Source organism: Tubulanus polymorphus, chromosome 12 (assembly GCF_964204645.1).
Source record: "Tubulanus polymorphus chromosome 12, tnTubPoly1.2, whole genome shotgun sequence".
Classification (NCBI taxonomy): Eukaryota; Metazoa; Nemertea; class Palaeonemertea; order Tubulaniformes; family Tubulanidae; genus Tubulanus; species Tubulanus polymorphus.
Genome location: NC_134036.1, coordinates 5180928 through 5203524, shown reverse-complemented (window position 1 = coordinate 5203524; position 22597 = coordinate 5180928). Strand labels below are relative to the sequence as shown.

Below are 22597 nucleotides of genomic sequence, written 5' to 3'. Positions count from 1 at the left end.
TAAAAAGGTAACATGAAAGGAAATTTTTATTGATTATGCTGATTTACTAATTACGCGGTTATGACGTGACGCAACGAATAGAACAGCGCGATCGATTCAAGGTCGTCGAGCGGCGGAGATTTTCGAAATTTTGGCCGGAATTTTGACATTGTTTCGATCGTTTTCCCAGCGATCACGGCTCGTTTCGGAATTGACAGGTAATTAATGTCATTATGCATTGTTGGAAGGTTATATAGTTCGTATCGGAAAAGGTTGTTTACCCAGAGATTCGAGGCTCAGAGGCCACCGAACCGACTATTAATATTATCGACCCCCAAATGGTTATTTATAATTTTAATTTCATCATCATGTTAGTTATTCACCCAGTCCCAGTCCTACCTAGCAGTGGTTGTTTCCGCAGAGATCTCCATCACTCCACAATCCTAGTGTAGCCTGTAGTCGACCTACTGTGCATCTACACTGCAGTGCGGTGTATTGTTAGTTACTAATGTTTCACTTAGCCTTAGTTTTAGGCCTGCTCTATGTCATGACAGGTGCTGCCATTCATATTTCAAACGGTTAAAAAATTATTAATGATTACATTGATATATCGCAATGCAGTGTGTTTAGCAATGTCTATCATTGAAATATACATCGCATTGCGGTGTAGACGCTCTGAACGAGTTAAACCGCTACGACGAGTGACTTCGATGAATTTCAAATAAACGTACTGATTCTCCCAATTGTTATATTCAGAACCGTCGGTGAAAAACAACTAGATATGGGCGACCAAGATCTTGCAGATCAGTTACTAGCGCAAGGCGACGCGCGCGACCCGCAGCAGCTGCTGCAGCAGCTACAGACTCATCGCGTCGTCGACCTGGAGAGCGAGGCGGCGGAAATGTCGACGAATTTACAGAATATTCGAGAGATCGTCATAAAAACGCAGGGAGCCGAATTCGTTAGACAACTTGAACAAGAGAAACAAGCTCACGAAGAGAGAATGCGCCGCAATAAAGGTTCGTTTCGCCGGGCTCGCTAACGACGACAGCTCGATTCCTCGAAAACTCTTTCTAAACGGCGGAACTCCTTCAGTTTTGAGAAACAGTTGCCTAGTTTGTAGTTGTACGGGATCCAGTTCCGCAGTTCCGAGTTAGAGTTAACTCTGAGTTGAAAAACTTGTTCATTTTCAATGTTTTAACCTCAGAGTCAAATCTTAACTAACAACTGTGGAACTGGGTCCAGTAGACTATGCCTAAATCAGTACGGTTGGGATTTGTTTTCACCCGATCAGGCGGTTACCGAACTAGAAACCGAGTTTATGCGTGAAGGATAAAAGTTAGCTTTCAAAACCACCAATTCAGGAGGAGTCTATTGTAATCGGGATATTCGATTTTTTGGGCCTTTGAGAAATCGGGTGTTTTATGAGCGATCTACTGTGTTGAGGACAAAATGACCGGCAATAATTATCCAAGTGTGTAACTTTCTCCAGCCAGAATGTGGAAAAGTTATCTTGGCCAAAAAATAAGGGGGGGGGGGTGGGTTTGGTGATAGGACCTGTCCCTGATTTGTGACTGTGCATTTAAATTTTCAGAGGATCTTGCCGCGCTACAGGCCAGTCTGAATCAGTATTCGGAGAAAGCCACGCAACATAAAGAAGGTACAGTGTGTATTATTTCATGCATTAAGGCCTACCGATTGTTAGCGTACAATACTTTGGAGTAATCATTTGAATCTCCAAGGCAATACAGTGGAACCTTGTTGATACAACCTCAGTTAAATAACAATTTATCGGTTGTAACAAATTGATAATTTCTTCAAAAAAGTCAATTCTAATGATGGAATATCGGTTAAAAAGAACAATAAGCCTATGTATTTTCGGGTTTGAAGTTCGATGTATTAAGCCGGTTCCGCTAATAGCTGTGTATATGGCTACGGCAGCTTCCCTGGCCTCATATCTCACGGGCCAAATGCATCTTTGTCGGAGGCAAATGTCGGAAAATGTTCAACATATCAGGGCTCTGGAAAATTTGGAGGAATTCCGGATTCATTTTTCCGACACTTTTGGAATTTGAAACTCTAGTCTTAATACATGTATTAAGAAACAGTCCAGGACTGAGGGTATATGTTTAATACAATTTGTATTACTTAAACAGGGAATTTTTGTTGTCCAAGGGTCAGTGAAAATCACGGAAATATCAGGAAATCTTGAAATCTCTTATCTGTAAGAACCCTGGCGGGTGCCGGGATGTCCGGGAAAGATTTCTAGTCTTTCCCGAGCGAAAGTGGTGAAAAATTGTAAATGCTTTACCTTACCATACGATTTGCATCACAAAACTTGAGATAGTTCTCTGGTATTTTTCGACGCTGCTGTGCAGTCTTGACGGCGAAGTCGAAGTGTCTGGAGGATCTGAAGTCGGGCATCGACGCCGTGCGACGCGAGACCGATCAGTTGTTGATGAAAAAAGAACAGCTCGCCAACGAACTGATCGACACCGAACAGGAGACCAGCGCGCAAACGCAACGTAAGTTACAGTGATACATAAGGATGATTAGTTGTCGAATCAACACTATTGGTGGTTGTGTTATAAACACTCGTTGTGGTTTCAAAATAATAAATTCCATCCTATAATTTAATTCGAAGTGTGGGATTTCTTCATTTATAAGGATCATTCTTCTAGTAGTCGAATGAGACATTCTAATCCGTGTACACTGGACACAGTGTAATTCACTAAAACAAAACCACAACGGTTCGGCTGTTGACTAACAGCCATCATGATCCTTAAGGGTGATCCTTATGGTATGATAAAAACCCGCTTCGTATACAGATTCAAAAGTTCTAACACCAATAATTCATTTAGGCCTAATCGAAAGATTTATGATGACATTACTATGATAAGACCTCTAGTGTGAGCTTTAAAATCTGTACATATATAGTTGGTTTTTATTATATCATCTATCCTCCACGTTTGAGCGTGGTCATTCTACTTGAATGATACTTATCTCAGATTAGGGAATTGTCCCGCGCCGAATATATGCGTTCATTTCGATTTTGTACTCTTTTTCTCTCTTTTTTCGAATATTTGCAAACGACAGTTTGTTCGACTCAGCTCGATTGTACGGAAGCCATACTGAAAGAGCTGCAAATCGGCGTTCAATGCTACCGCGAATATCTCGGCTTAGATATCCAGAAAACAGCGGGTAAGCGTTTCCTTTCTTTCGCTAATTATAGGGGACAGACGAAAATATCAACTACGAGTGTTATCATTATCTAGGGACGGTACTCAACCCAGTTTTTGAGCGCATACGCACTCCGACAACAAAATGGTTCTTCCGCCTTGCCCCTGCGGAGGAAGGCTTTTACGGTTTTTCTTTTTGAAGAGCCTGCTCAAGTAGGTTCTTGCAAAAACCCTGTTAAAAGATTTTGCGAAGAACCATCGTTTTGATACGGGTTCTAATTGCCTGGCCGCGTGAACTTCGGGGTCTTCTAAAAACGTTTGCCCTTTGACCTGCAGCTGGTTATTCGGCGCGCAGCCTGTGGTCCGCGGTAATTCTATTGACGATTATTGCGCTGTCCTCTTCCCGTTGTATTAGATGCCGTTATCGGATACTGCAGCGCGATGCTAATGATTACAGATGTAGTAATCGTTTACGTTCTCCTTTCAGGGGAAAAACTTCAGTTCGCGTTCGTGAACGTCGACGAGAAGGCGCCCGACAAACGATTCTGCTTCTCCGTGCGTCTGACCGGTGAAAACAGTTACGAAGGTATGCGGTCGGATATTATTTCTAATGAGAAATAAAACTTTAATTTCATGTTCACGCGAATATCAATCCGTTGCCAGTTGAACCCTGCTGAACTCCCTCCGCGTGATATTCGGCGCATACATTACCACGCTTACAGTTTTGATCTTCGACGTTTTTCTTCAGCATGCTCATACCAGTTTTAATTGAAACCGAATTACAAACATCAGAAATTAGACATTTTATCAGCACACCTTCAAAAACTGACCGTACACACTTCTGTAATGGACTTCTCGTGGCCAGACATTTTTGAACGAAAATAAACTACAAACACCAGACATTAGACAATTTATTAGCGGTCTTTTCAAAAGCCGATCTACCACACTTCGCATGGGTCGAATACTTTAATTGAAAATTAACTACAGAAACATTTTAACAGCATACGTTCAAAAATTTAATCCAGGCTCTCACACTGTTAGCCGCTATATGAATAGGGGTTTTTAGGTTTCAGACCGAGATATTTTATTTCGGTCGAAAGTGTTCGGCTCGTTCATCCGTTTATTATATAAGGCTCTATTTTTAACGCTACAATATTTCATTCTCTATTCGCTTATAGTATCGGATTGCTGTCCCGAGGTCGTAGGTCTGGAGGAACTGGTCGACAAGCTGAACACGACGAACAGCCTGCGATCATTCGTCGTCGAAATGAGAAAACGTTTTAAACTCTTGGTCGCCGAAAACAAACTTTGAAAACCCGGTTATGAGGCAAAGAAAGGATACCTTGTTATGCTCCTAATCGGCCGGGTCACTTTTGTAAACTGCAATAAGGTTTTTACTCAGTTTATATACGTATAGCAGCTGGGTCTGTTATGGTTTGCCTGATGATGATTGAAATAAAGTAATGTAGATAAGGGGCCGGCTGGGTCAACATCAATGCAGCTATCAAACCTGCTGTCTGTACACACCCCTGCTCAGACGTTCGTCAGGCATTCGCCATTTCCCAAAACATGCCATTTATGAAATAAACGCGTTTGTCCCAGACTTCGTCGTTGAAAAGGTGATCGTCTCTGAGAGGGTTGGTACAGGCACTCAAATTGACAGCTGCATTAATCTCAGCTAAAAGGAGAAACAAGGTATCAAATCGTTTAGCCTAATGAAAGTATGCACTTTAAAAACTAAATTGTGAAATATATGTATCTGTCTACACAACATACATGTGTGGTGATAACAGTTCTAATGATAGTTGTTTATTTTCTTTTAATTATGAAGAATACATTTATTCAAATTAATTCGTCGCATTAGTTTAGTCGTTTCTCTATTTTTAGACGCTATTTCTGATTCAATGTCTGACTAAGTGTTAGTCATCGTTTGGATATTACATCAACTTCTGCGAATTTCGCTGTATCTTACAATGGAAAAGATTACCAAATCTTTTCACACGCGCACGGCATCTCCAAGCACAGATACATTTATATACCCTTATCTCGACCAATCAATGACACCCCAGCCCATTTCGGAATGTAATAAGATGGTACGAAATATACGTCTGATATCCTGATTCGTACTCTGAATCGCTAGAAGGCCTATACGAATATAATATGCAAACTTTGCGTAAGTCGGATCTGTGGGCAGTGAGAAAAAAAACCCACTACTTAGAAAAAGTCCGATTTTGAATAAGTCGGAGTTCCGACACTTTTCCGAAAACTAAGACTCGAAAATTAAATCAACGGCTACGAGATAACGATTTAAAGAAAAACGCGATAGAATAACGCGACTGATGACTTGTATCGTCGATTTCAAGCCAGGAAAAAATTACGTACAAGAAAGGCGAGTTTCCGACTCCGAATCAGAATGTTCATATCCTTAATTCGGACTGCGCCGGCCTCAGTTTGTCCGAGTAAAGCTGGGTATATTTGTATATTTTCTGTTCGTAATAATAGCGCATCGGGAGAACACCAAAAAAAACTAGATTTGTATGTATACTTATTCATATATTTGTACACGATATCGTTATGATTTTACACTCATTAAATACATGTACACATACCACGCTTAGTATCGATTCTTTTTCGAATGACACGTTTACAACAACGATTTACTTATACACGTATAGATGAAGACGAAATAATTCATATTCGGAATGGTTATGAAAACGTAACGTACAACATTAAAATTATGATAATAATGATTTATAAGATTACGATAAAAATTTAGGGCTTATGGAACATGTAATATTCATAAATCAATTAATTATCGTATTCGCGAAGATTTTCTGAATTACTAAGTGATTTGTGAATTGTAATCGATTTATCAAGAACGATTTAACATTTTTGTATACAAAAGTTGATCGACTATTTATGAACTATTTTCTCTAATAGATTATCGTTATTCGATTTACGCTGGGGGACGTAGAAATTTTGATTTTACGGGTGGAAGCTCGACGGATGTTACGTTTAGTTTCGTTTCGAAATTCGATGGGGTTCTAAGAAACCGTTAACTTATGGACAGAAGAAAATAGGACAATTTGACGAAAAACTATTACCGGTACTTCGATGGTTAGTATAATGGCGCGTTTATTTTTTGGCTTCATCATCAACACCGGTAGATATAGTACGATGCGTGACTAGAACAAGATAAACAAATGACTCCTGACAATCATAAGTCACTAGACCATTTTCGGAGACTGTCCCTGACAATCAGGGGACTGCAAACCATTTTCAGAGACTGTTCCTGACAATCAGGAGACAGTAAATCATTTCAGAGACTGTTCCTGACAATCACAAAACAATTACCATTTTCAGAGACTGTTCCTGACAATCAGAGACAGTAGACCATTTTCAGGAATTGTACCCGGCAATCAGCGGGCAGTTATTTACCGTATTTCAGAGACTATTCTTGACAATCAGGGGCATCTAACCACTACTATTTTGAATGGTTAAGGAAGTGTCTGCCCTTCCATGCTCTATTTCAGGCTCTAATCCCCTGAAAACAAACGGTACAAGCGCCTGACCCTTTTCGATGGGAAGGGGACAGAAACGCTATTCATGCGTGTATTCAAAACTACCCTGGTTATGCACAGAGTAATTTGCCCTGCGTTTTACGAACCGGCTTTTCGAAAATCAACACAGGCGCAATTAGGGAATCGAATCCCATTCTTAGACACAAAAAAAAACTTTTAGAAAAATTTAGAAATTTTCATAAGAAATCTATACCCGACTTGTTGCCGGTTCCAGCCACCGAATAAATCCTTGTTTACAATAACAGTGACCTAAGAGATTTACATTCTTTTTTTTCTAGTATACAATAACTCGGCGAAGATATCGCTGAACGATAAAAAAAAATCGTTTCTATTTTTTCTTTCCCTTTTCGTCGTCACCGTCTTCGTCCACTTTGAAGTCCAGCTTCCCCGTTATGAAGTTACCCAAGGCGTTCGGATCGTCCGACGTATAGTACTCTTCGCACAGTTTGCGGAACGTGGGGAAGTCGATGACGCGTTCGTTATTCTGAAAATTGAAAAAGAATCATATGCAAATTATAACTTTGTCCGAAACGCATCGTGTATTTTAATCTTAATAAATACTTTAATCTGGATGAATATCTTTAGTAATCTCGATGATTTGCATTTTACTGAGAAATATATTTTCGATTTTTTAATTTTCTTTTTTTATGTAAAGTTCATAGATTACTATGTAGAAAATGCGGCTATATCAAGAAAATATATTATCATTATCATTATCAAATAGATATGGATTATGATTTTAATTCTTGATTAATAGATTTTGTTTTAAATGTTTTAAATTTGTATAAAGTGCGTTCTAATCGTATCACTCTTTCTCCGAGCGTGAGCGAACGGACTCTTTTAAAACTAATTGTTATATTGATCGTCCTACCTCAACCTGGTGCGCATTTGAAATTGACGTTCGTTCAAGAAAAATCAATGATGGCAGTATTTTCGAGGCACATTACATCGCCAATTATCAATTGCGAATTAATCATTCTCAAACGATTACATTTCAAGAAACGAGATCATAAAAGAAGACGCTAGAATCTATGTCGAATCTTAGAATTTTCGATTTTTTTTTTAAATGAAAAATGATGAATAAATAAATTCGTACTTAGAAAATGATAATAAACGCGGATCACCGAAAAAGATGCATTAATTATAGAATGGTGAAAGTATAGATAGATATTTGAAGCTAGAAAAAAAGCTATTAAAAAGTAATATGAACATGTAGATAATCATGCTGTATGTGCTAGGCTAAAACCGAAGCTAAAATTATTTGATCTTGATTTTCGTGAAATATCTTATTTGATAATTCATCACACAGGGCCCACCGAATAAACTTTAAATTCATTTTTTTTTCAAATTAATTTGATTAACTTAGTGATTGGTATAGATCTCGTTATTGATCGACTCATTTAAGTGAGAAGTTTAGCCCGATTTCAGTGGAATGTAGTAGAAATTGAGCGAGGTAACTACTAGCGAACCTGACGGATCCTCGCTTGCCATAAGTGGAATCGTCGATTTGCATTTTTCCCTTTTTTTTAATCAGTGTTCATTTTCGATTTGGGATCGTTATTTCTAATGAAATTACTGTATATTACATGTATGTCCCCGGACGTTTCCGTGCAGTGCAGTCAAGCATGCTATATCGTGTATTGCATAAAAGATGAAAAAGTATGAAAAAAACTCGTTCGCCACACTCAGTCTGACAGTATATTGAAAATAACAGTAAACATTCTTTCCAGCATACTTTCAAAAAGTGATCGTCCGGACTTGAATGTTCCGTACTTCGTCCGAGACATTTTCAGTTGAAAATAAAAACTATAAACACCTGACATCAGACGTTTTACCAGCGCACTATCAAAAACTGATCGTCCACACTTCACACGTGTTCGGCGGAGACATTTTCATTTGAAATTGAACTATAAACGTACATTTATAAAAAATCAAACGAATTAATAATATCTTTCGCATCGAATCTTTGAAGCGGTGGCCGTGAGCTGCGGGTAAACACTCGCGTCAAGTCTCCGCCAGAAATAAATGGCTCCTTTACGGGTACCGTTGACCAGTCGGTCGAAAACCGTCCAATAGTTTCAGATTCGAACGCGGATTCGACTTTCAACGGTGATCGAGTATTGATTTTTGCAAATTTATGGAGGCGGCCATTTTGTTTCTGGATGAGATCGATCGATATACGAATGGATATAGAGAGAAACTAACACCAGAGATACATACGTCGTGTAAACCTGCCTGTGAAAACATGGTGAACGCCGTGCGCGCTTCTTGTTTCTTCACTCCGAAATCGCCGAGCACGTATTCGAATTCCTCGATGTCGATTTTGCCGTCGCCTTCGAAAGAAAGAAAGAAATAACAAGAAATCAGAAGACGGAAAATAGGTACGTATCCGCGACATGAAAGCGGCACCGCCAGCGGGATGAGGCGTGATAAGCGGGTTCTGCGAGTCCCGCTGACTGGCCAAAAACCTTTAGGGCAGTTTAACGAGAATCCCACAATGAAGACGAGAAAATAGAATCCGAAAATGTTCACTTGAACTGGTAGTTTACTCAACGTTTCGACTATAAACTAAAAGTCAGCTTCAGGAATATACTCAGTATTCATACTTCAGCATTCCTGAAGATAGACTTCATGTGACCCGAATCAGTGAAGACCGCGTTTCATATTTCTATTTTTTAAACATGGCCCGAATCAGCCACCATTTAATTCTTAGACTTAATAGACTCAAGAGTACGCATATCTTCGATCAAATCAAATAAATATATCATAGAAATTTTCCACTCATTGTATGGTGAGAGTCTACATAGGATTATCGATTTACGTCAGAGGCTGTATGAATTGGCGAGTACAACCGCTAGCGCGCCTGGCGGATCCTCGCATGCCACGGACGGAATCGTCGTTTGCCGCTGTAGCCACCGACTGATTAGAAGCGACCTCAAAACGACGAACACTTCTTACCCGTTCGATCGTACAGGCTGAACTTGTACTCCACGTACATGTCGAGCCATTTTGGTAGCACGTTTTCAGGTTGCCGCTTTTCGGCTTTCGCCTTCTCTTGTTCTTCGTACATTTTCCTGTTGTACGTCTCCCACATTTCAACCTGCAAAACAAGCAAATGTTAACTGTTTATTGGCACCGACCCCGCCATCGTTTCACTTCAAACTCCGCCAGGTAAAAGAAGGAGTCGACTGTAAGGCCTTATATTCGTCAAACTCATGATCCGTATTTGACGCCAACTCGGGTTAGAATCTGTCCCAACTTCACCGGCAGTAAGATCTACTGTATTTCACAAACTCAGTATTTGACACCAACTTGCGGTATAATATTTTACCAGTCTCAACTTAACCGCAGTAAGAGACTGAGTCTACTGTATTTCGCAAACTCTTGCTCAGTTTTTGACGCCAACTCGGGGTAGAATGTCTCAATTTAACCGCAGTAACAGACAGAGTTAACTGTATTTCAAATTTCAATCTGATCTTATATTATGGCCAGCGCTTACCCATTCCTCCTCGGATATTTTTCCGTCGAAGTTCTTGTCGGCGATTGTCGACAGGGCCTCCCAGATTTTTATGAACAGTTTTTGAGTACGATCGTAACGTTCATCGCACGCTTTCCATTTACTCAATTGACAAATATGCTGCACAGAAAATAAAACTCATCATTAGTAACAAATCATAAAATAGTGAATCGTTGAAATTATTGAGAATGAGAAGGTCGTCATTAGTTACTAATCTTAATCTTACTAAATCGTTGAAGTTATCGAGAATGAGAAGGTCGTCATTAGTAACTAATCATAATTTTAGTGAATCGTTGAAATTATTGAGAATGAGAAGGTCGTCATTAGTAACTAATCATAATTTTACTGAATAGTTGAAATTATTGAGAAAGAGAAGGTCGTCATTAGTAACTAATCATAATTTTACTGAATAGTTGAAAATATTTAGAATGAGAAGGTCGTCATCAGTAAATAATCATAATTTTACTGAATAGTTGAAATTATTGAGAATAAGAATTTCGTCATTTGTAACTAATCATAATTTTAGCGAATCGTTGAAGTTATTGAGAATGAAAAGGTCGTCATTAGTAACTAATCATAATTATACTGAATCGTTGAAATTATTTAGAATGAGAAGGTCGTCATTAGTAACTAATCATAATTCTAGTGAATCGTTGAAATTATTGAGAATGACAAGGTCGTCATTAGTAACTAATCATAATTTTACTGAATAGTTGAAATTATTGAGAAAGAGAAGGTCGTCATTAGTAACTAATCATAATTTTACTGAATAGTTGAAATTATTTAGAATGAGAAGGTCGTCATCAGTAAATAATCATAATTTTACTGAATAGTTGAAATTATTGAGAATAAGAATTTCGTCATTTGTAACTAATCATAATTTTAGCGAATCGTTGAAGTTATTGAGAATGAAAAGGTCGTCATTAGTAACTAATCATAATTATACTGAATCGTTGAAATTATTTAGAATGAGAAGGTCGTCATTAGTAACTAATCATAATTCTAGTGAATCGTTGAAATTATTTAGAATGAGAAGGTCGTCGTTAGTTACTAATCATAAAGTAAGTTGCAGTAGTCGAGAATGAGGCGACCTCAGTAAAGATACAGTTTTAGTTATAATACCGTTCTAGCTGTTTCGAAGTCTTTCCATTCAAGAACGCCATCTTTATTCAGATCTAGAAAATAAACAAGTTGAGATGATTTATAAATTCGGAAGCTCTCCGAAATAAATCGTTACCATTTCACGGTATTTGTCTCTATTTCTGTGTGTGATACATGCGTCAATCCGCAGCGCAAAACCATTCGGAGATTAATCAATGGTTCATGATCGCTTGGATGTATAAAGACTGATAAATGTCTAATTTATGGTGTCTCAATTTGAATTTCAATCAAAAGTGTGTCGGTTGACACACTGAAAGCACGTGTAGCGTGGACGACCAGTTTTTGAAAGTTTGCCGATAAAATGTCTGATGTCCGGTGTTTGTAAGTACAAATTTAAATGCAAAAATGCAAAACACGCGTGAAGGCACGACGCCATCTACTGTTAGAATTGAATGAATGAATATTCTGTGCAAAACATGTTTTTGTGGGACAATGAAAATGAAATGAAGACATGGACGATCAGTTTTTGAAAATGCACTGATAAAAATGTCTAATGTCTGAAATTAGTAATCAATTTTCATTCAAAAATGCTGAACGACATGTTATGTGTGGACGATAAGTTTTTTGAAAGCGTGCCTAAAGCAAGCCAAATGTCTGCAGGTAGTAAAGTGCGCCGATAAAATATCTAATGTCCAGTGTTAGTAGTTGATCTCTTCGATTAAGAATGCTGAAAACACCCTTCAAGAGACCATTTTGTGATGTTTGCGAGACCATTTTGCGAAAGCGCGCTGATAAAATGTCTGATTTCTGGTGTTTGTAGTTCATATCCTGTTTAGCATAAACGAACAGTAATACAGTGATAAGCGTTTCAGTCTGGGATTGCTCCTACCTGCCCTAACCCGAAAAAAATAAGACGACGATTTCATCAACGACCCAAACCTTTAAAACCGTCCCCTCGCATACCCATATCTACCGCGAATCAACCAGCTTTCAACTGAGGTCAATAGGAATACTTACCGAAAAACGTATGGTAATCGTGCGTTAGTTTATGTTTTCTGAAAGCGCTCAGCGGCTGCGGTCCCGAGCCGGATTCGAACGCCTTGGCTAACTTAGCGCCCATCGCTATCGAGGATATCGATTACTATTCTAATTTCGGATATCCTCTCTTCTCTCGAAACTTCACTATAGCGCGTCGACTATATTTTTTCAAAAATCCAATCACGCGCACGTTGAATAACGGTTATATTTTGAATTTTCGAATATCGAAATTTCTAACACACGCACAAATCCACGCGAATCCGAATTGGAATTTTCACCTGTAAACGGTTACTAAAACATCCACAATCTCAATATAGTCCGACTTTACCGTAAAGTACTTTTATCCCTTGATAGCCGGGTTAATCCAAGTGTAACCAGGACGGCCAAATATATTTCTTACAAGCTATAGCGTTTGTATAGTAAACAAGCTAATACACTCGGTGCTAGTGATCTGACAATGTGTCGGTCGGTCAGTCAGTCATTCAGTCAAAATATCGAGTCCAGGCCGCGTCGAGCCCTGTCCCGACAGCACGCGATGTAAACAAAACAACCGACAGGTCCGAAATAGGCCCGATCGTGTATTTAGGCGGCAACTCGGCGCGGATAACAAAGCCTATATGTGAAAATTAACAATCCTTTATCGCGATATACTATCGCATAACGCTGCTTATATGAAAGATTTCAATTTTGCTATCGTATAAACAACGGTTTGATTCGTTGGCCGCGCGCGTCGAAACCTGCGTGCGATTTTAGCCACCTGTTCGAGAGCCGAACCTGTGCCGCGGATATATGCGCGGTTTGTTTTTGTACCGGCGCGCGTATTACGACGATGACATGTTGTCAAAACGGACGTATAAAAATACGCTCGTACTATCTCGGAGAAGAGTACTCGTAAGCTATATACGTTGAATTATATAAGATACGAAATCCAACGATACCGCAAGAGAAAAGCGCGAATGTTTCCTTGAGCTTTTAAAGGAAATTGCGCTTTGTTTGCGAGATGTCGCTTTTTCTAGAGATTCCGTTATAACGATTCGCGTTTAAATGCGTCTAGACCCTGCGCGATTAACCGGTTTAATTTCGAGATACGAGTCGTTCTAATGCGGTTAATGTAGTTTCGCAAAAGTGCGTCGATACGTCGTGTACGTGCTTAATCGCAAAGTAATTTGATGATTCGACATATATCCCGAATAATGGTTTATCGGGTTTAGAAATAGATAGTACGTTTGGAAAGACGAATAATGAACGGTCCGAATTGCACATGTACCATCAGGTTGTTTGAACGCTATAGCGGTTTAAAAGTATCCTTTGTTTTCAGATCCCTGCTATTAGAAGATGGATCTACTGGGGTAAGGATTTAAAAACTGCGCCACCGTGCTATGATATACCGACTGGTCAAAGTCCCTGCGAGGGAGGAACGTGGCTGAGTCTCGCGATGCCATCGGATTGGAATCCCTGTTAGGAATGTGCCATTAAGGATTCGAATCCACGTAGAGGAAAGGTTTTACGCTGGCCACTAGGGGTACAATTGGTAACGTGCGTGACAGAGCATCTCCGTCAAGCATCCTTACGATCATATTTGAATGTATTCATAATTATTCGGTGCAATATTACTTTGTGCATAAATTAAGAAATATAACTAAAATGAATCAATTCACTCAAAATCATTCTATCGTGCGGTCGAGTCATGGTTGCGCAATAGTCGGCGTGCAATCCATATCCACGCGACTGTAAGACATTTAGGCGGCGAGCTGTTATCCGTTTCGGAGTTCCTATCATTCGCTTCCATTATAGGGATCTCAAAAACTTACCGTAAAATGTTCTGAATTCGTGGATCAACTTATCGCGCCGAAAAACACCCAACGTCGATTTGCTATTGCCCATGCTCGATATCTCGATGACACCGTCCGCGATAACAGAAACTATAATTAATGTCGCCTTATTTATCCTGTTTTTTTTTCTTTATTTCTTCAAATGTTGGTATTCGTTTTTTTTCCCGATTGATTCGTATGAGATCGATTCGTCGAGCTCACACCCGTTAAGATAACCGTTAATTTTCGAATTTTTAAATTTCGCTTCGTTCGTACGCAAATCGCGACGCGCGAGCATACACTAAGATACAAATACGTAGGGCTACCGTTAATGAACGGATTTTCTGATTTTGAAATATAACAGTTACCAAATACACGAACTGTAGTCCGACTTAACAATCGCCGGGTATTTGTATCCTTATCCTTATAGTTCGCGAACGAACAAACATCGAAGGGTCGAATACGACTGGACTAAGCGTCAATCGAAGGTGTTGAGTTTTGAAAGCGTCGTACGCTGTCCCAAACGCGTGTATTTAAACGAGACAATACCGTGCACGCGGGCCTGAAAATGAGCCCGATCTTGCAGGCGAGATGCAATGCCTATAGCCGCGCTGAGTGTCTGTAAAATGGACGATTCAGTTTCGTTTAGGCCTACATAATATGTATGCATACTATTTATATCGTAATGAGTAAGATATATCGGCCGACCGCGCGTATAGGCCTGATTGTATTTACCACAATATTTATAATAACATCATTATCATCATTACTACGTCTACGTGTGGTGGCCATAATGGGTCAACATAGTTCCATCGTGGAGGGTTTTCTTTTAAATGAAGTGAGTCTTCCGGTTTCAAACTGTCGACCTATACTACTTGTCGACAATTCCGACGATTTGGGAATTGCCGACCTATTTTACATTCTACCTCGCTCATCAACGATTCTCCCTACTCGCGGAAGAATACGTGCTGTGTAGTCAGCCTGGAGATCTACTTTTACCAGTCCTGGAGTTGAATTCATGCAATCCACCCATTTCCGAAATTGACCTCAGTGTTTTTTTTTTTCACTCGGTATAATCAGAAACTTACCGTAAAATATTTTGAATTCGTGAATCAACTTTTCGCGCCGAAAACAGCTCAACGTCGACTCGCTGTTGCCCATGGTTAGGATCGAAGGACGTGATGGATATTTTGATGAATTTCACCGTGTCTTTCTTTTCTTTTAGGTGTTCTTTTTTTCAGCCCTTACTTCGTCTAACGCTTGTATTCTTCTTTTTTGATACTGGTCGACGTTTGCGAAACGATATTTCCAGGACTATATGCGCGCGGTTGTTTTCGCCTGTAAGACAAAAGGAAATACCTGGTAACGACCGTTCGTATATGATTCGAATTTTGGTAAAGCGCCCTTTTTGAAAAACAAAAATCATTTGTCATATGCAATAGCAATCTTATGTAGAATCCTTCACTTGAGACTGACAAGTATTTCTATACGAGGGATAAACTGAGTTTTCTTTTTTAAGGTAGAATCGTGAAATTGGTTTTCGACTTCAGTTAACTGCCCCATCAATCAAATGCAATTTTTTCGGCCCTGGTCAAAATCGAGGTATAATTTTTAAAGAAAATACTGTTAAATCGTTATATGTAACTGAAATTGTAAAGTAAAAATAAAGATGATTATATGAAATGATAATCGTGACTCGCTACTGCACACTAGCGACACCTGGTGGATCCTCACTTGCCACAAGTTGAATCGCCGGAGTAGCGTTGTGAGGTCAAAAACGAACTGGAGACGCGACGCGTGGATCTCCCAGGAGTCTCCGCTAGCCTCGTTAATATTTAGCAAGAGATGAAATATGTGGACTGTCGACTCCGCTAGACCATCGCCTGCCTCTAGACGTATCCCCGAACTGCCACACAATCGCACTATCCCGAGTCAAACCTATCGCCATAACAGTCCGCGGACGAAACGGCGTGGGGTGGCAAAACGCCATCTGTCGACTTAAATCGATACTATATTCGATACTACTTGTACATTTTACTTCAATTCCCGTGACTGTACAAAAATAAAAACGACGCAGCAGCTGTCGGCATCGGAAAAATATGAAGAGGTCATTGATTTTTTCCTAGTAGTCATCAATGTACTGGAGATGTTTCTCCTTCACATTGCACGCGTATACAGGCCTATATATTCGTTTTTGAAATGTTTGGTTTGATCAGTTGCGAACGTTGTTTATTTTTCGAGTCGTATTCTGCGCTCGTAGTGGTTTCCACCAACGGGCAAATATAGATAGATGTTAAGTGTTTAAATGGATGCGCGGTAAAGTGCGGCTACTATTTTTCGATCTTAAAATAGGGATTGTCCCCATTATTTATTTATTTGGCTGGTAAATTTTGTTTGATTTTTCGATTGAGTGTCCCTTACAGACCCACCACACCTGCCGGGAGCGAAACAGGGGGTTTGATTTTGAAATCGGAAATCGAAGTACAGATATAGATGTGTGATCGGCGGTCGAGTAAACAGAATATTTTAAAATCGAAGTACATAATTGGAAATTCGGTTCCGGTTCATCCAAACAATCTTCCATTCAGTCTGAACCGGCAAGCGACTGATTGGGATGAATTTTTCTGGCTGCCTAATTTAATACAATGAGATTCTGGAAATAGCTATATTACAAGATCATTTTGTCCATTTTTATATTTTTTTGGTCGTTTTCTACTTGTAATAGTTTAGTGTGGCTAATATTTTTAGCGTCGGGACTGTTGTTAATATTTCACCGAGTTGAAAATCAGGGAACTCGGCTGCTTCGGGACTGGTACTCGGTAGCGTCGGGAGTGCAGGAAATATTCCACAGAGTTAGGAATCGGGGAATTTCGTAGTCCCGGGACTGCTGTAGATATTGCAATTAGTTGACAATAGAGAAACTCGGTAGCGTTGGGACTGCTGCAGATATTCAACCGAGTTGAGAATCAGGGAACTCGGTAGCGTCGGGACTGTTGTTTATATTTCACCGAGTAGAGAATCAGGGAACTCGCTAGCGTAGGTCGGTATCGTCGAGACTACTGTGAATATTTCATCGTGTTCATTATCACGATAATAGAAGGTTTTTCCAAAAGAATTGCAATAAGATTCGAATAGAATTCGAGCGCTTGATTCGCAATAGTTAATTATCCCTACATATAGTTCATTATCACAGCGAAGCGGCGGCGCTCGGCCTATCTGCCAGTATATTATCGTATCATTATCCGTCGCATAAACGCCGGCGCTTAAAATGAATACCGGCCACATTTTAATCGCGCTGTTCGTAGTTTTTCCTAATTAGATTCTGCCCGGATCGCTCATCGGGGTATAATAATATATACGATCGCGCCGAGTCCGCCATAAATGATCGTTAAAAACCCGATTTAATTATAAACGAAAATTCGTGCCGCTAACGGCTGAACATGTGTATGGCCCTAATAACGTCTTATTAAGCCCAAAGCACACAATGCAGGAAACACGGAAACATAGAAACTCAGGATCCCAGAAACATTGTTTCCGAAGCCATGTTTCTCGTTCCTCGTAAGCGCACAAGGAAACGCAAGGAAACATGTTTTCATGTTTCCACGCGTCGCGTGCGTTGGGCTTACTCGTGAACTCGCAAACTAGTAAAATCCGCTAAGGCGGAAAAATGAGTACGAAATTTGTTTATGATGCGAGGACCTGACAACGCCCCTGTTGGAAGCGAGGATTCCGCTTGTGGCAAGCGAGGACCCACCAGGCGCGCTAGTAGTTACCCGGAAATTGGCACCGCTTCAATTCCTTCTATTCTAAAATGGGACCTAACAACGTTAATCAATCGTCAAATCAATAAAACAGTATATCGTGCTTTCAATATTTCAATTAAAATCGAACCGAACTATCACGGGGTTTGCTGACGAGGATGTTAGATTATAGGATGACCATGCATGTGGCGGTTTTATATGGTTTCACAGTCGTTAATCGCGCTCATTGCGCTTCGATGCGCTCGGTTTCGGACGCAAGCTGGACCCATTTCGACAGTGTTGTCGCCATCGACTAATGATAGTAAATTATCGAAATCAACTTTACACTATTCCAAATGAATCGGCAGTCACGCGTTTCTGAAAGCGTGCCTGTACCTTCCTTGTTGGTTTGGAAAAATTAGTTACAGTTTTAGAAGCCTCTGTGACAAGAATAGGTCGAGGTCGATTTCCCTGTTTTTTTTTCGGCGTAATTTTATATCAGACGAAAACGCGCTCTTTCTCGATCGAAGCCACGAAATGAATTCCCAAACCTTCGCTTAACTTAACTGTATCCACAAACAGTCCCTGGCAATTTGATATACATCTCAATGGAAAGAATTATTCACACTACCTAGAATTATTCTACCATTATAATCGAAATGTGGAAGTTTTTGAAAAACAACCATAGGCATTAGGACTAGCAAGTTCTGCGTAAGTTCATCCGAAATATCAAACGCAGGGACTAGGCCTAGCTACCATGATCATATTGATTATACCGGTTACTTGATTTTCGATTCAAAATACAAAAATCGAATGAAATAATTTGAAATTCTAATTGCGCGCCCCTCTAGTATTACTATTTGATTAATGAATAATTGATTTCAGCATGTGTCGAGCTAAAACGTCCAATTATTCACGATCTAATTAGTTGTTCGCAGGTTTGTTAATTACTCATAACCTGATTCAAATTTCAAATGTGATACGATTAGCCGCTTAATTAACGGCATAACCTATCTTTCAATTCGAATGAATGTGTTATCCCTCAACTAAATACATAATTTGATACAATTCGAGATTGAAACGTTCGTTTCAGCATTATTCCAATATAGGGGTCAATCCCCTTTCAAAATTCCGACCCTTCATTCCGTCGTCACTACGGGATTTCACGCATATTCATCCGATTCATATGATTTCATTTAGCGTTCAGGCCAGTTGCACAGTCGTGACTTGAGTCCAAAAGTGGTCTTAAATCTTTAGACTGGTCTTAAGTTGTTAGATTGGCTATAGAACTAAGTTGGTCCTAGACTGGTCTTAAGTATAAGCCATGACTATGCAACCAGCCCCAGGGGTTAGCTGCTGCTTAGATTTGGGACCAGTCTAGTTCACCTTCGCTTGCCAGGGCTTGATTGCCTACCGCCTAAGCTCACGCCAACACAAACCCTAACCGCGGATCCTTCATTGGTCTATATTACATAGCTCAAGACTTCTGGGTGGACAGGTTGCCGCTCGGTGGCCACCCGTCTACATATTACGCCCTCGGAAATGCTGTGTCCTTCGCCGGCAAATTTGCTCTATGTATGTAACGCATCTGATTCGCCCAAAAACATAGACTGGTAGCCGCTGAGCGGAGCCTGTCCGTTCAAGAAATTGGATATTCTTTCCTAGCATCTGAATGATATTCTTAAATCTAAGTGATTTTGTTTTTGTGCTCTAGGCAACTGGGGCCAGTTGCAGAGTCGTGACTTAAGTCCAAAAGCGGTCTTAAATCTTAAAACTGGTCTAAAATTGTTAGAGTGGCTATAGAACAAGTTGATCTTAGACTGGTCTTAAGTCAAAGCCATGACTATGCAACCGACCCCAGTATTTTAGTCGACAACTGAAACATATTCAATATCCTATACTATTCTAAGGATCTACTCACGAAATCTATATATGCACTACATCGGCGGTTTTTTGCTTGGTGTGAACAATCTGAGATCGTTTTTATCCAGATCGTTATGAGCGAGCCTTTTTGCGAATTCGTATCGCTCCGATAGATTTCTAAACAAAAATAAAAATCAAATAATCTCAATTTCAACTACGATATGACGTATACATAAATATACTGTTATCTTAGGCGATCGAAATCATGAAATACGATCGCGTTATTTTATTTTCTATTTCAGTTGATCGGTACTTCTCACGTTTCGTTGTCGACGAGAGTGTTTTTGTTCGAAATGAAACAGCAGTGGTCGCGCAGTGTTTTGACGACTGTAGCAGTGGCATATGCCTATATAATACGCGCAGGTGCGCCACGTGACGATTCAATTGCTGCATGTAGTGAACTCGCGCTTTCAAGCGGCCCGACAATACTTCTCAATGCGCGCGACAAGGCCCAGTTTTTTTCGAAAGCTTTATAATCGGCATAATTCAGAATCGATCGTCTAATTAATCACCCCATATGAGAAAGGTTTTGTAATTAGTGGCTAATCACATTTTTCTGAATTGTTAGCAACGAATCGTAATTTTGCTGAATCGATCAATTCATTTTAGAATGAGAAGGTCGTCATAAGTAACTATGTATAATTTCACTCAATCGTTGAAGTTATTGAACATGAGAAGGTCGTTATTAGTAACCAATCATGATTTTTCTGAATAGATGAAGATATTGAGAATGAAAAGGTCGTTATTAGTAACTAATCATAATTTGACTGAATCGTTGAAGTTATTGAGAATGAGAAGGTCGTTATTAGTAACTAATCATAATTTGACTGAATCGTTGAAGTTATTGAGAATGAGAAGATCGTTATTAGTAACTAATCATAATTTTACTGAATTGTTGAAGTTATTGAGAATGAGAAGGTCGTCATTAGTAACTTATCACAATTTTACTGAATTGTTGAAGTTATTGAGAATGAGAAGGTCGTCATTAGTAACTAACCGTAATTTTACTGAATCGTTGAAGATGTTGAGAACGAAAAGGTCTTCATTGGTAACTAATCATAATATTACTAAAATCGATGATGTTATTGGGGATGAGAAATTCTGAATGATTAGTAACTTATCGTAATGACTGCAACACAAAACATCTTCCAGTCAGTTACTCCCATTGTAATAAACAGTAAACAGTCAAAAAGTAAACTAAATAATTTAACATGCGATTACCATAAAACTGATAAAATCAAGTTCGATTATTAGACCAATCCCGTCTACAATACATATCATGATTGACAAGACGTGATTGATGCGTCAAAACCCAATATGCAATGAGAACAAAAAATGTCGCTTTTCATAAACATATAAGACATATTTCATAGACTGTCTGTAAATTGATTAAAAGAAACAACCCGCAATCATGGAGAAAACTTAAAAAACAGTCTAGCCACGTTTCGACCCAAACGTATAAACCCTTTTTCAAAAACTAAGAGAGGAGTTCTAATAACGATTCTAAAAAAAACTAAGTGAGTAGTGACGCTTCGGCGCAATTCTGTAAGTTTTAAAATTTGCTCATAGAATTCAGTCGAAAAGCCAATACATGTTAGTACGTTTTTAGCATAATCATCTCTATGATTGGTTTCCATAGACAAGTGGTTGTCCAATATCAATAGTAGATAAAAACCCACAATAAAAAGAAAAACTATCTGGTAGCTTAACGTTTCAACTCAATTCTATGAGCCATTTTCAAAAACTGTTTTTGAAAATGGCTCATAGAATTGAATTGAAACCATGATTACCTATCAGAACAATGAACAGACAATTTACCACGACGAGATAATGCATTCGATAATTAAACGGAATCGATTACCCAACGTTATCAAAATCAGATGTTTTATTATACCTGTATATATATAGCGCGCGTTTTCAGTCGCCGACTTACCGCTAGCTAGTGATTATCAAACAAAATGCAAATATGTACCTCGTATCCTTCCGACCGTCGCGCGCCAACTGGTACAACTGGTTATATCAGTAATCCGTAGGACCCGGTCGACTCATCAGCGGGCGATTATATAGAATAGTTAAACGCGGGCTATATATAATTTTCAAATGTTCAAAATCGAAAAACCGCGTATAAGTCGCGTGTATGCAGAATTCGTTCAACCGACGCAGCAGCTACGACAGAAGCAGCTAGCTTTATGAGTTGTGACGAGAGCGTCGCGTTCGGTTAATATGGCGGCATAAATTTCAATATTCACAACGCGCATGCATATATAGCCTGTCGTTCGTTCAGTCTCTATAGCCGTCTATAAGCTCAACGACTCAACTGTATTTTCAGCAGTATTAATGCAGTAGCGCTGCGGCAGCTGTTGTCCTCATATATAAATATACTTCTGTTTAATAGTCACCGCGACACGGCGTAATTCTAGATTATTATTATGACTATTATTATCAATAGAACTCTACATTGTCGCATATAGGAAATAGAATCTCGATATTTCTAGAATTTAAACCGTCGAAATGAACATAATTACGTATAACCGCTCTGTATAAGTATCGATTACGTCGCGTATTAGGTTTGACGCTGTTTGATGACGGTTTTCGAACAAACGATTCGATTAGTAACGATTAATTTTTCGATCACCCCCATAAATTATATCGTATTACAGAAGCCAGGCGCTCGCGCGCCGGCTTTGTCACCAGATGGCGCACAAAACAGTAGTACTGTATTGATACG

At 39.4% G+C, this 22597-nt stretch overlaps 2 protein-coding genes across 9 annotated transcripts; one reads left to right on the top strand and one right to left on the bottom strand.

The window, feature by feature from the left end:
- Positions 1 to 100: 100 nt before the first annotated feature.
- Positions 101 to 4877, top strand: LOC141913925 (kinetochore protein Spc25-like). The gene is made up of 7 exons (XM_074805146.1): positions 101 to 197; positions 736 to 998; positions 1574 to 1639; positions 2358 to 2504; positions 3076 to 3180; positions 3646 to 3744; positions 4337 to 4877. Exons 2-7 carry the CDS (start codon positions 761 to 763, stop codon positions 4468 to 4470), a joined length of 789 nt encoding a protein of 262 aa, XP_074661247.1. The 5' UTR covers positions 101 to 197; positions 736 to 760; the 3' UTR covers positions 4471 to 4877.
- An 846-nt stretch (positions 4878 to 5723) lies between these two features.
- Positions 5724 to 22153, bottom strand: LOC141913927 (calexcitin-2-like). 8 transcript variants are annotated; one of them, XM_074805152.1, is made up of 8 exons: positions 21803 to 22153; positions 19868 to 19986; positions 15295 to 15544; positions 11379 to 11431; positions 10239 to 10376; positions 9698 to 9839; positions 8960 to 9072; positions 5724 to 7223 (listed from the first exon to the last, which is right to left on the bottom strand). In XM_074805152.1, the coding sequence occupies exons 3-8, from the start codon at positions 15365 to 15367 to the stop codon at positions 7068 to 7070; spliced, it is 675 nt and encodes a 224-aa protein (XP_074661253.1). In that variant the 5' UTR covers positions 15368 to 15544; positions 19868 to 19986; positions 21803 to 22153; the 3' UTR covers positions 5724 to 7067. The 8 variants fall into 8 exon arrangements, with proteins under 8 accessions (XP_074661253.1, XP_074661255.1, XP_074661254.1 ...); XM_074805154.1 differs by lacking the exon at positions 21803 to 22153 and adding an exon at positions 21764 to 21782; XM_074805153.1 differs by lacking the exon at positions 21803 to 22153 and adding an exon at positions 20130 to 20166.
- Between the last annotated feature and the right edge of the window lie 444 nt (positions 22154 to 22597).

What these genes read in the sequence shown, in the direction of transcription:
- LOC141913925 (XM_074805146.1), top strand. Translation starts at nt 761, where the DNA reads ATGGGCGACCAAGATCTTGCAGATCAGTTACTAGCGCAAGGCGACGCG. An exon ending in GAGAATGCGCCGCAATAAAG is followed by an intron (nt 999 to 1,573) that starts GTTCGTTTCGCC and finishes TTAAATTTTCAG; the next exon opens with AGGATCTTGCCGCGCTACAG. An exon ending in AGATATCCAGAAAACAGCGG is followed by an intron (nt 3,181 to 3,645) that starts GTAAGCGTTTCC and finishes TTCTCCTTTCAG; the next exon opens with GGGAAAAACTTCAGTTCGCG.
- LOC141913927 (XM_074805149.1), bottom strand. Translation starts at nt 12,477, where the DNA reads ATGGGCGCTAAGTTAGCCAAGGCGTTCGAATCCGGCTCGGGACCGCAG. An exon ending in CGATTACCATACGTTTTTCG is followed by an intron (nt 11,432 to 12,374) that starts GTAAGTATTCCT and finishes TTTATTTTCTAG; the next exon opens with ATCTGAATAAAGATGGCGTT. An exon ending in ACTTCGAAACAGCTAGAACG is followed by an intron (nt 10,377 to 11,378) that starts GTATTATAACTA and finishes TTTTCTGTGCAG; the next exon opens with CATATTTGTCAATTGAGTAA.